The sequence below is a fragment of the Chaetura pelagica genome, unplaced genomic scaffold (assembly GCF_000747805.2).
Source record: "Chaetura pelagica isolate M959 unplaced genomic scaffold, ChaPel_1.0 scaffold119, whole genome shotgun sequence".
In the NCBI taxonomy this organism is placed as follows: domain Eukaryota; kingdom Metazoa; phylum Chordata; class Aves; order Apodiformes; family Apodidae; genus Chaetura; species Chaetura pelagica.
Genome location: NW_009954406.1, coordinates 228959 through 242747, shown reverse-complemented (window position 1 = coordinate 242747; position 13789 = coordinate 228959). Strand labels below are relative to the sequence as shown.

Genomic DNA, 13789 nt, shown 5'->3' with positions numbered 1-13789 from the left:
CACAGAAAATCATGTTTCAACAATATGTTATAGCAGTCTGGCAATCCTAGAAACTGTTGTTAAATATCATGTCAAATTGTACTGCACTTTGAATTTAAAGTCACTATTATGAATGTTAGATTTTTCATTATTACAAATCTTCAGTTAAAACCTTGGTTTGTTTTTAATAACATATGAATCTTCACAAAATTACACTGACAGTGGTAGGTCAGATGCTTCAGCACTAGTCTGCAAAGGCAACAGTGTTTGTTACAAAAGTGTTTGTGACAGGTGCTATGGTAACTGTTACTGCAACTCAAATCTTCTGTATAACAGAGCAAAATAAGTTTCTCTGCACTGTCCTTACTTATAGATCTGAATCTGGCTACAGCCCATGCTGCAAAGACACCTCAGGCTATGTTGTGTTCATGCCTGGCCTGTTTGACTGACAACAAAGGGTCAACATACAACAGTGGTAAGGAATTACATGTATGAACCCAACAAAACTAAAACCTTTAAATTAATCAGATTTAATTTTATATAGATTAATCAACATATAATAGCTTGACATCTAACTTGAGAAGAATAAAAGAACCCAAATGAAGGGACTGCTACAGGAGGACTATGGAAGCCTTTCTGTTGGACTGTCACTTCACAATTCCCCCAGTTTAGCTCACGGAGTGCAAATGGATCAAAATATACTTAAAATATATGAAACAAGAAATACCAATTTTGTTCTGCACTTTTGCTTCTGCATGTCTGAGGCCTGTGAATATAAAGCAAACCCAGAGTTTCTCTGGATTTTTCTCTTGGTTACCTCCATCTCACAACAGAAACCTACAATGAACTGCCAACTCTGAAATCTCTGTACCCCAGGCTCCTGGCAACCACAGTATCACCAAGTTTTATTCCAAACCTATGCAAGAACATCCTCCATTCCAATGTGCTTTCAGTAACACTGCCCCATCTTAGGCACTTGTTTTGTGATAGGAAAGAAAATTGCCCTTGACTGTAAAATAGAGAAACTTCTGTTTCTCAACATGGGACATATACATGTTTCCTTATAGAACAGTCTAGCCCCTGACATTAGTGCGCAAGCAGGTTTTTTGTCTTCCTGTCTTGTTTCACCTTCCTCCTCACTGTACAAATCATTTGAATTATTGAATTCAGACCTGAAAGTTTATCCTTTCACTAAAGCTGTAACTGGGGAAAGGAGAGAGAGACAATGACAAGAGGCACAGGCAGTGTGAGAGAGGCCCCCTCCCTAGGAAACAAGGAAGGACATCACCAAAAGGGGTCACTTCCAACTTGCCTGTGGCAGCCACAGATGAACAACACAGCTTTTCCTTTACCCAGAGGGCAGGGACTGACGGTCCCATGCTGAGCTGATTTGGGGTCCTGGCACAGGCTGATAAATATATATTTTATATTTATATAATATTTTTATCTTATATAAGCCACCTGGTAGCAGGACTCAGAGCATGGAGCAGAGGGAGGCACTTGTACATGTTGTAAACGAGACAAACTAATTCCTAGGAGTAACATCATTCTGCAGAGCCCTTGAATTATTGCTGCACAAAACCTATGGCTGGCATTGCAAATAACATTTGGTTCTAAAGCAATGTACACAGACAGATTTGCTTATTCCTTCTCTGCTGAAACTGGGCTGGACCTCAGCCAAAAAAGAAGTATTGTTTTCTGCCTGCAGCCACAGAGAGGGGCTCAGGTCAGGTTCCTTTACCTGAGAGGTGAGGGGACACCCCTGAGCAAAGCATGCTTCCGCAAGTTATTTGATCCATCAGTAAGTTCAAATTTTGTGGTATAGCAGTCAGATGAAAAAATAGGGAGGTTTATAGAATTCACCTTACTGTAAAATCAACACCTCCTGTCATGCATCAGTTCCAAATAATAGGCATTAACAGGGTGAAACCTGTTTCACATTAAGTAGTATTACTCTGAATCATACTGAATCTGGAGCAATGTGGCAGTTATGACATTGCTATAAGGCCCTGGGCACTAGGTTTGAATACCCAACTGCCACTGGGTTTCCTGAGTCTAGATTTTTGTCAGAATAATGTACTCAACTGTTTCTTCCTGATGGCTGCTGAACATTGCATTTGCATAATGCAGTAGATGCAGTGCTTAAAATCAAATGTTGTATTTTAAAACTGTTATAGATGTTTAGCTAGCAGTTTTCTTTAAATGACTGCAGAAACACTAGATAAATAATCTCACAGTCCCAGAATATGGCAAGAATAGGAACATTTAGGTTGTGCAGACCATCTGCCAGCTAAAGGACAACTGCTGCCTGCTCTAGGTAGAAGGTTTCTGCCTAATCTTCACTAACTCCTGCCACGCTAAGTAAGCAAATATGGCAAGGAGCAGCATCTGTTATCACTGGCCCTTGGAATTAGGTAAGTACATAAGGTGATGCAGAAAACATTTGCATATGTTTTATCAGACCAGCCACAATCAGCTTGAGTAAGTTAAGCTCTATTCCTGAATCAATGTCTCACAGCAGGTCTTATTAACTTGGTCATAGCAATGCACTGATGTGACAGTTTTGTGTCACGGCTAACTAGAGGGACTGCACAGATTCACACCATCAAAGGCAGACATAATTCTGTCCAGAATTAACACAATGAGATTACAGATATTCTGGGGCTACCACAGAGCACATAACTGGGGCTTCGACCTCTGTCAGTATTTTGAAATGAACACCAGCTCATGTTAGCTACAAAAAAAAATATATATATATACAAATGCCCTCCTCCCCTTCTAGAGCTTATGTGGTGGATAATTTCACTTTCAGGCTTCTGGAACAGAGTCCTGAGCTCCTGATGGGAACCTTGGTGCTCTGTGCAGCACAGCAGGACACTGAGACACTCAGGATAGAACCAGCCTCCATGGGGAACAAACTAAAATCTGCATGTTCTTTTTGCTCAACAGTAGCCAATAGGAAAAAACTCAGAAGGAAAACATGAAACCTAGGCTACCTCTGCCCTTCTTTGGCTTATACCTTGCAACCTTCTGCAAGGAAGATAACTGTCTCTCTCTGTTAAAAAAGCTTAGCAGGAGTCACATCTCCAGGTCTTCTCAGAAGTGTATGACACATAGATGAGCTTACAGTTTGAAAAAATTAAATTCTTAGGAATCCTGTCCTTTTTTTTGGGGAAACATCAAAGTCAAATCTCTTCCATAAAGAGTGTCTAAAATATTAAGCTATAACTTGATAACAAGATACCCCCTTTGTTGAAACTATGGCATTGTACACGGGAAGAATAAAAGCTTCCAAGCTCCATAGTCCTAGTCCCTGTGCTCTAAGAGGCTGATTCTCTACTTCATATTCCATCCATTGCATTTTGCAGACATTCATTGTGCAAAACAGTCCTAATAAAGAGAACAACATCCAAAAGATAGTAGAGTTTTCTGGCTGATACATTCATTACATTTAATGCACTTTGAAGTTGCAAAGTCCCTCAGGAGTTTCCTGTACAAAGGCAAGCCTAAAAAAGCCTTAATTACAGCACTGCAGAATATAACAACTCACTGTGAAATAGCAGATAAAGACAAGTCCATAAAGGAAACATAAAACAGTCCTGCTCAAACCCAAGAGACAGTTCCTATCAAATCTGACTCCAAGTACACTTGGGGCCTTAAGCATCCAAGCTGCTGGGAGCAACTCTTGAAATTCTTAGAGCACTGATACTGTTGTGTCTGATGACACCAAATGGAAAACTATATTAAGGGTGTATCCTCTGAAGCAGTTCCTAAAAATTCTGCCAGCACTTCACTCAAGCACCCTGATGACTATTTCTAATTGATGTAAACCCCTTTCAGAGCAAAATCAAAATGGTGGGAAACTAAAAAACTAGCTTAATTTCATGTGTTTGTAACCACCCTGAAGCTAGGTCTCCTGGCTGCAGTTTAGACTGAGATAGTGAAGAATTTTGTGAGACAAAAAAATGGCCACTATTACCATAGAGGAAAAAAAAGGCACAGACAAAAGTAAGCTGAAGGTTAGCAACTGTACTACACTCTGGAAGTTACAGACAAGACAGAGGTAAAGGAGGAGTATGTCTGAGTGGTTTTTCATCTGTCAGCCTTGACTCAAATGACAACCTGCAACTTTAGAATTGGTACTTGCTGCTTTTCCTTACAAGGAGAAGGGGAGTCACAGTGAGGCAGCAGTAAGGGCACTTGCTGTGAATGATAAGCATCCAGCTTGATGAAAAACAGATATACAAAGTGGATATAATTGACTTAAGAACCCACTGTTCTGCTGGGCTGTAATTAAATTATTACTATACCTGGAATGCATTTATAAGTATAATAATGATCAAAGTTGTATCAGGCTGTTCTTAACTTTCAACAGGCTACTATGTTTTTAAATGGTACATTACCTTACTTGGCTGGAATCCATTGTAAATAACCCATAGAGGAACACAAAGAGCCCAACCAAGGCAGCAGGGATAAGCATTCCAGTGTACCAGCCCAACCAGGCAAAATACAGTCCAATTTTTTCACCAAAGTATCGCCTACGTGAAAAGGAAACACATACATTGCTCAAAGTTAAGACTTATGATGACTTATCTATGTATCTTCACAGCATCAGAATAATTCTAATAAGGCAAGTTTATGGTAAAATCATTGTCAGTTTACCAAAAAAGTTCTATTTCAGGCTAGCATGACATTCTAATCACATTAATTACAGACTTACCAGAATATGTATTTTCTAAAGATGTAACTGAAATACTCTGTACTTTTCATGACCTTGCAATGGCTAAGTAGATGTACTAGTTTCAAACTTGTTAAATGTAGGACATTTCATTTGCACATGCAGAGATAGATGGATTAGATAGACAGACACACAAATTCTGGAAAGGGATACATTAAGTTGGTATGACTTAAGTATTCCACTTTAAAAAACATTATGATAGATAATATAATGACATATTTCAAACTACTTTTAGAGAAAACAATGGACTGAAAACACAAGTTGAAGACTGAGCTGTAATCCTTCAAAACTTGGGTATCAGTAGTTAAAAGAGATGAAGTAGCAGTCATCAGAAACTCAGTCATGGATAACACTATTTGATCAGCACAGAATTGTTCCATGGCATTTGTTTGGCTTCACAGCCTTCAATAGAACAATATTGGACACAATGATTAGTTATGACTATCAGATCAGGAATAAAAACTGACAGCAAGGCAAACTGAGTTGTTGGTATTCAATGTCAAAGATGAGGAAAGTATAAAACCCCAAAACTGCAATAATTTAACTTCAAATGCACGTATTTCCCTTCTTTACATTTGGTAATCTATTACAATAGTTAGAAGATACATAAACAGAAGTTTATTTAAACTCATGCAGCAATGTAACAATTAGGCTGTATTTTCCCTCCAATGGACCTGGCAATTCTGACTGTCCATGTGAGTAACGTGTTTGCTTTCAAAGGTGTTCTTGTGAGGGGCAAGTGTCAGCAGACACTTCATGGGTTTGAGTTTTAAGTTTCACAATGCAAACTGTGAAGCAGCTGGAGCTACCTGCCTTTCATGCAGTCTCATTTGAAATGAGCAGCCCTGCACAAAAGACCACCCAAAAGAAACAACTGGGATGACTCCAGTCTTACCTGATAATATTGAAAAGCTATTAGAGGAATTTAGCAGCACAGTTAATGCACTGTTACCAGGCTGTGTCAACAAGAAACAAGCTACTCTTCAAAGTACTAATACCTGATTAAATCAAGAGGTTGGTATTTGTACCACATTCCCCACCGTGCCCAGCGCTCATATAAGAGGTGTCTGTGATTCTGAGCTCCATGTGTTTTGATGGGATGTCTGCTTTTGTGGCTTCCCTAAAAAACACAAAGAAAAACAATGTACATTACCTGGCACTATGGAAAATACATCACTGTCCAAAATGTACAATACTTGGCACTGCATAAAACTACAGAGGTATTTTAAATGAGGTGATCACTATTTTTAATAAGTAGGTCTCTTCCAGACACCTCTAGGACATGCCAGATGGAGCTGATTTTATGTCTAACAGAAGAGATACAGGTACCTATACTTGTGAAATGGCTACTTTTGCTGAGAATTAATGATAGAAATATACAAGACTTTACAGAACCACTCAACTCTTCACATGGCTTCAAGTACACTGTTTCAGTTCCACTAATCTATGCTTATTTGTATGCTTTAATCTGTGTAATTTTTCAAAATCTGTATGAAATGTTGCGTGATCTTTTTTCCTCTCCTATAAAATTTTAGCAATTTTTGGTATGTTAGCTTGGCTCCTCTCTCCTAGACATTTTCTTTTACTTTCTCTAACTCCTGTTTAAAAGTATAGAAACACAGTCTTTCAGTGGTACTATTTTCTAAGCTGATAGCAAATTTCTAGAACCATCCTAAGCAGAACCTCTTGTATTTGTAAATTTACTTCAATTGTGAAGCAGGACATCTCCTTTAGTTGAACTTTTTCCCCCAAAAAAGACCTCACCAGTTGGTTATTATAAAGAAAACCTGACACAGAGTCCCCCAGAGCAGCACTTTAGAGTCAGCAATGAGACAGATTCTTGACCCTGGTAGATTCATGTAACTTAGCCATTTAGACTTTTATAATTTAATTGAAATCTTAAGCAGTCTCCATAACTGAAAGAACACTCTTTATTTGTTACAGTCTGCTCACCCTCTAGTTTAAGGATTAGTTAAAAACAAGCTAAATGGAGCAAAGAGTCCAATTCTACCCATTTCTCATTAAAGTCAGCAAATAAACATACAAAAAATGTCTACACAGAGTGTGACCTTTGCAACGTCTAGGAACCCCCAGGAACAGAACAACAACTCTCTCTCCATCACTTGGATAAATGACTGCAATGCATAAAGCATAACGCAATATTCTATATTTTCAAATGCTTCTGGCTTTTTATCCCCCCTGCTTCTTTCTGCACCGTTGATCTGTAACAGAGGTCAAGCCTCAGCATTTCCACTGGGACTGGATTTTCACTCTCATTTGGTTGTGTGATAAAGAAAAAAGAAAAAAAAAAATGTAATGTTCAACCACTAGCCCTTAGCACCAGCCAAGCAGCAATTAAGGAAGACTGGCTTAAAAATATGACTTCATTAACCTTAGCTAAAACTTTGAAGCAGTAGCTGATGACATAACAAAGGAAATTATACATAAATTGAATATGATAGCATGGCTTTGACAGCTATAGAAAGCTTCACAGGTTTTTCTGGCAAGCTTTTCCCTGAAGTCAGCAATGCACAGCTGAAGCATTAACAGCGATGCTCAATTATTTATCTAAAACACTCCTTCTCTACATTCCCAGTATTTAATTATTAATGCCATATAAAAAAAGTTACTCTCAGTGATTTTTAAAGCACTGGTCAGTCATTGAAACACAAGATCAAGTCACAATATTCAGCCCAAGCAGCCACAGAGTTCAGAGCTCTCATTACCAAGCTACTGGTCAGCATCTGAAATACCTGAAGTGTAACTTGCTTCTATCTTTTCCATACACAAAGACTGTCTGAAAATCCCCTGAAGTCAAACAAGGTTTTCATTTACTTCACAGGTTTAGAGTCTTTAGTAGACTTTAACCTAATGAAGAAAGTACCACCAAGTAGAACAAACTATTCAGAAAAGACTAAATGAGAAATAATTAACCAGTCTCTCTAACTGATCAAATGCAAAAGCTACTAGAAAAACAACATTTTGTAGGTGGCAGGCAAAAATAATTTCATATTAATTGGAACAATTTGGAAAGAATGATATTAAGAACTTCACAGGTAATATCTGGTTCATAAAAATAAAGTATTATAATATTCTTTCAGTTCAGTAAGAGAATGCTCCTGGAAGTTATTATTATGCACTAGGTAAGAAAAAAATTTAAATTCAGTATTAAAGCTAGAGCTATAAATAAATAAAAAAAGTCTCAACAAATTCCACAGTGAAATTAAAACTTTGCAGGACAAAATTAAAAATAAAGTAGGACCTCAAAACACTAATGAAAGCTGTAATCTAAATATAGAGACACATACAAAATTAAACAGGTTACCTCATGTGGTGGAAATGCCGCTTCATATGTTCCATTATTTAGTAATCTATTAATACCTAAAAAGAAAGAAAGTGTTAGTTCTGGTACCAGTTTTTTAAACACATTTAACTTCAAGCAGTGTGAATTTTCAAGTTACATATTGAGATATAACTTAATATTAGATGCTCAGGATGCTGCTAAACGTGGCAATAATCAATAATCCCACCAACTGTTTGTGAAGGTTGTGCTGATTCCTCAAGCTTTCTGGCTCAAACTACAGCAACTTTCTGAGGGCCAGTGTCTGCAACTTTTCTCTCAGGGCCAGGTGCTCATGCCAGACCAAGTGTGAGAAGATCCTTACATTCATGTTGTATTCACCAGAGTATATGATACAGATTTATTGAGTGAGCAGATGACCTGACATACACTGAGAGGGGTACAGGCAGACAATCCTCAAGGCAGCAAAACCCCTGCAGGCTTAAAAGCTAACTGTTGTTATTTTTAAATATAAGCCAGCTGAAGGAGTTTGTATCAGAGCAATGCTCTGCAGCATACTGGCTGCAGAGTTTTGCATCAGCTCCTTCAGTCTTTCTAAAACCAGATTTGTTGTGCTATCAAAGCACATTATAAAAAATAAATAATAAATAACCATTAATAATTATCATTAAAATATTCAGTAGCCTGTAAGAGCACACCTGCAGCTAAGAGTTTCCCCAAGAAATAAGAACTTCAGTGGTTTCCAGATTTGTCCATTCCAATATACAAAGAAAGCTAAACTAATCTTGTCATGAAATTTGCCATCATCAACTTCAAAGTCATTAGATTTCAACCTTTATTTTATGTTTTTCTTACTAATGCTTTTCTTCAGAAACTCAAGCAACAACTTTCTGTAATTCTATAATCTTCATAAGGATAAAGTATTAATATATATCTCTACGTATTTAATTCTTAATTTAATTGCTGCAAAGAAAACAGGAAATCATACATACATCATCATACATGGAAATCATACATTACATCATCATACCTGCAAAGAAAACAGGAAATCATACATACATCCCCTCTTTGCAAATGAAAATGAGTGGTTAGACCTTCTAAAAATAATACTGCATAAACTGCAATAGCAGTGTTGATATAAACTGAAATTCTTCTTCAGGTCAACTGTTTCTGAGCTGCATGGAGACGTCAAACAAGTGAAGTGCAGTTCACATTGACTCTGCTGGACTGGAACTCCTGGTCAGCAGCAGACCTTCTAGCACCAGTCCTTGAAAACACTCGACACTTTTCTGAGGTACATGTTAACTTAACTGCGGCTCTTGATTACATCAAGTTATCGTGATCTCTCAAAGTTATTCTAAGGAATGAGCAATTAGGTGGAAAATATTGCCAATTTTCATGGAGTTATTTCAGAAAATAGTTGATCTGCTATTCCTTCATTCCTTCAACTCTCTTACTAATTGAATAAAAAGATATTATGGAATGGCAAAATTAACTGATTTTACTCAAATGATACATTTTCAGGCAAGTAAAGATACAATGTTTTTAAAGCTTCAGGTTAGGAAAAAACAGCATTCTCACCCATTTTGGATTTTCCATCTTCATACTTAGTTCTCTGTAGCATGTGATGCACAATTCTGCTTCTTGTGGAATTGCTGAAGAAGCTGTCTTTGTTGTTTATCGTAAAACTATTAAAGTAATGAATGTATTTTAATATTCAAAGCAATGCATGGATGTTGAAATATAACTTCTCAAGTTTTTTCTTGTTACAGTGATTTACAGGATTTTTACCCTCCTTGATTACTGCACATGATATAAGATTTTACATCCCTAGAGCATCTTTTCAGTTCTGATAAATTTATCATCATCTCAGGTTACTGTTGGGAAAAAAAAAGCGCAACTAAAACTAAATTTTAAAATATTCTACTGTTTAGGTAATTTCTGTTTTGAATATGATTAATTTTAGAAACCTGTTCAGAAAAGGTGCTCTCAAATTCAAGTTACTTATGAGCTGGCAGATGTCTGTGTCATAGAACTACCAGAACTACTATTTAGAAAAAAGTAATTATCTCCCTGCACTGGACACTTGAATAGCAGCTCCACAACCACTTTCCCTTAGAAAATTCTAGGAGGGAGACTAATAAAGCATCCTTTCCCAGATGGCTGTGGATTCCGGAGGCCAGAAATCTGACATTCAGGAGCTTTTGTTTGCTCAGCTGTGCCAAAAAATGACACTATTACAGTTGATAATGTCACCAAAACCAGGTGACTGTTCTAATGCAATATAGTTCATTATTGGAAAAAAAAGGTATTATAATGCAATTACTCTGTTTTCCAGGGTAAAGTCAGTCTATTAGCATATGGCTTCTGTACTGAGAAGAAAAAGCTCCTATTTGGCCTAATTTATACCTCTACTTTATTTTAAATAAACTTTGAACTCCTAAAAGAATTATCACAAAATACTTCAAAAATTATTAAAGAGTCCATTTTTATGGCAGTTTAACTACATCACCACCAACATGCTGATCTGAACAGTTTTTATTTGGCATATATATTTATGCTTTCAGAAACAAAAGCATTTTTTAAATGCAGATCTGATAAGGACGAAAAAAATCATCACTGCTTTTATCTTGCCTCCAGGTGTTCCCAATTTTAACAGCTGTGCCAGGTTTTGCCTAAGTAAATTAGGTAAATAAGCAAAGCAAAGTTGAGCAAGTACTTCCATTTTGGAACATAATGGAAAGAAAAACTTCTAAACCAAAAAGGCAGTGTTCATTTTTCACTCAAATTTCTGCCTATACTTCTGCATGACCATCAAATTAACAAGTGACAGGGAGTAGATTTTGGCTTTAAGAGAAACTCACAGAAAATATGAAATAAGATACTGGGTATTTGCCAGTGACCATCTGTTAATGGCTGCTTCTCTGGCACTTGCTTAGAAGAAGTGAGAAAATTTAAAAAAAGTCCTTGTGGTCTCTGGCGCTGGCTTTCCAGTTCCAGCACTTACTGGTGGATGCGGGCGCGGCTGAAGGGTGCTGTGTAGCAATCTGTTTCTTCCAGATCAGGCAGGGCCTCCTTATCAAGCTTCATTGGATTTCTGGGCAACCAACTTTTCAGCTCTCTCATATTTCTCTGCAAACTGAGACAAGAAGAAATCAGATTGACGGGCTCTCACAAGCTTGCTGTTTCTGTCTCCAGCACTGCGGATTTAGCGACGTCGTGGTAGAAATACTATGTAACTAAAACAAAATAAGGAGCTAAAGAGCAAAATTAACAGTCTTGCACACTTTACTCAAACACAGGAGATCAAAAAATTAATGGGACTATGGCTTGAGATGAGACTGCAGTATTGAGTCGGGGGAAAATAACTTTTGCAGGTAATTCATCTGGCATAACTCTGAAGGATTGTGCTTTACTCAAGAATATCTCCACTTAACTCTCTCTAGCCTCACTGGACAAGGCAAATTAACTCCTCCCTCCATGGTCTGCCAACTTGGACACTAAAATTCATAAATTTGAAAGAAAATATGAGACAACTCAGCATCAAATTTTTATGGGTTTCTGATTTCAATAAAGCCTTCACCTGCAAAATTTTCCTCAAAATCCAAGGGCTGACATTGCCTTGCAAAACAAAGTACCTAAGCATCAAATGAAGGACATCTTATAGTTGGTTATACAGTATGTAGACAAAAACCCTAAGTATGGCTTCTTTCAGTTTCCTAAAAGTTAAGATTATAAAACACAAATGGAACATAATTTTTGTATCCACAATTAGATTATATACTGGTAATATAAAGGGCTTTCTTCTACTGGCAGCTTGCCTAGTGTCTCAGGACGTGGTTTATGCAGGGGTTAATTTAGTGAAATGCAGTTAAGTGCTAGAAGTTACCTCCTTATCACTTCAATTTTGTACTCCTTGCTGACCTACATTATTTTTGTATTCAACTGCTATGAAATGTGACCATGTAAGGAGTAGTGTTCATACTAAACAAGTGATATGTTATGATACTATAAGCATATCAGACATCCAGAAAAAGTCTAGATTTTTAGACAAACATTCTCCAAATAATATTTTTTCCAGAGGTATCTGGGACTTACTCAATGAATATGTATGCATGATATATAAAGCACATGTATCTCATATCCACAAAAAATGTAAAGCTAAATATCAGCTTTATCCAAGGTGAATACTTAATTGCCTGTGCTAAGCAAAAGCACAGATACCCATTTCATAATTAAGAGCAGTAACTGATGACACAGTAGGATGCTCTCAGGCAGCAAAATGACCTTTGTGAAAATGTACCTCTTACTACAGCAAAAAAAGTTCTACCTCTAATTAGACACCATGGCAGAGAGAAATCTAAGCCAAATGTTTTACACTTAGATTTAAAATTCTCAAAATGTTCTTCTTGGTATATACTGGTATATGTATTGGTGCACACTCTGTCTGTAACTGCTACTGCACTTGAGGGACACTGCTCTATTTAATATTAAGCATTTTGAGCCAAAGCACATAACTATGATAATGAAGTTGAAACACAGAAACCTGTTCCCAGGCAGGTGCATTCCTTAAGAGTACGCTTTACTCAAATAATCTCTTACTGTCTGAGCTGATTATCTTTACCAGTTCCTGTGGCAGTTCTTCCAGTACAAAGTTGCACATGGTGTATATAAGTACAGTTTTCACTTTATTTTCTTCACCTTTTTTCTATTCTACACATGGTGATGTTTTTTAGAGCCAGAACCCAGGCTCTACATTAATGAGGCTATTATGCAGATGCATCAGGAAGAAGAACAGAAAAACAATGCATCTGATTTCAGATTTTTCATTATAAAATTCTCTTAGAATTAGTTACGTAAAAAGCCCTGATCATTTCCCCCCTCCAGAAGTCCAAAAAATTTGTAGATAATTTTTATCTTAAAGAAATTAGCTCTTTTTAAAATCCATGTGTGCTCCTTTTAACATGCAAAGTTATGGAGAACAGCATTCAAATAAATTAAAAATTTCCTCCAGGTTGCATTTGCAATTTCTCTTCTGACGCAGAAAGGCTTTTTATCTCAGGTGTGATTGCTTTTTCATTACATCACTTACAGCTGATCACTCCAAAGCTTAATGCCTTCACAAGGCATAGGAGATTTCTACACCCCACCCCCATAAACAAAAATAATCCAGCAAAAGAAACCTCTTTTCTTGGTTTCCACTGTTTTACAATTAAAAAAGAAACTGAAATTCAAAGTGACAACAAATTTCAGTCAAATATTTGCTTAAATCATAGGACTAAGTATTAGCAAGTAGCAATTTAAATGGATTCTTGACTTAACCTAGTCAGTGTAGTCTATCCAAGAAGAGTAAAAGCAGAGAGAGCTGGTCTGGTGAAGTCTCTCCTGAAGTCACACAATGAGATAAAAACTATCCCAGGGGAACAGCACTGCAAGGATGTGGGCAGCACTTCAGGCACACTCTTACTGAAACTGCTCCAGCTGGTGCTGTGGTAACTTTATGCACCTTGTGCTATGGGATATTCTGAAACGTGTATATTTTATTCTTAGATATACAAATTTAATACTTTATGTAGAGGCCTGTAGTTTCAGCTTTGCTCAGTTTTCATAGCGAAATGTACTGTTAGAGATTTTACTTGGTCATTCTTTTTTGCAGAACTAGTTGAAGTCCAAAAATCCTCACATACTATGTTTACTCAGCAGACTGCAATGCAAAGAAACATAGCAGAGGTGAATTTGGAATTATCTGATTGGAGTTATGGAATGAGATG

At 37.0% G+C, this 13789-nt stretch overlaps 1 protein-coding gene across 1 annotated transcript in view; it reads right to left on the bottom strand.

Annotated features, from left to right (window-relative positions):
* The window catches only part of ANO3 (anoctamin 3), a 71476-nt gene that overhangs the window by 30821 nt on the left and 26866 nt on the right, over positions 1–13789 (bottom strand). The window contains exons 7-10 of the mRNA XM_010004239.1: positions 11026–11157; positions 9600–9706; positions 8043–8098; positions 5716–5837 (exon numbers count right to left, since the gene is read on the bottom strand). Coding sequence (XP_010002541.1) covers positions 5716–5837; positions 8043–8098; positions 9600–9706; positions 11026–11157 — 417 coding nt within the window. The remainder of the gene's footprint in view (positions 1–5715; positions 5838–8042; positions 8099–9599; positions 9707–11025; positions 11158–13789) is intronic.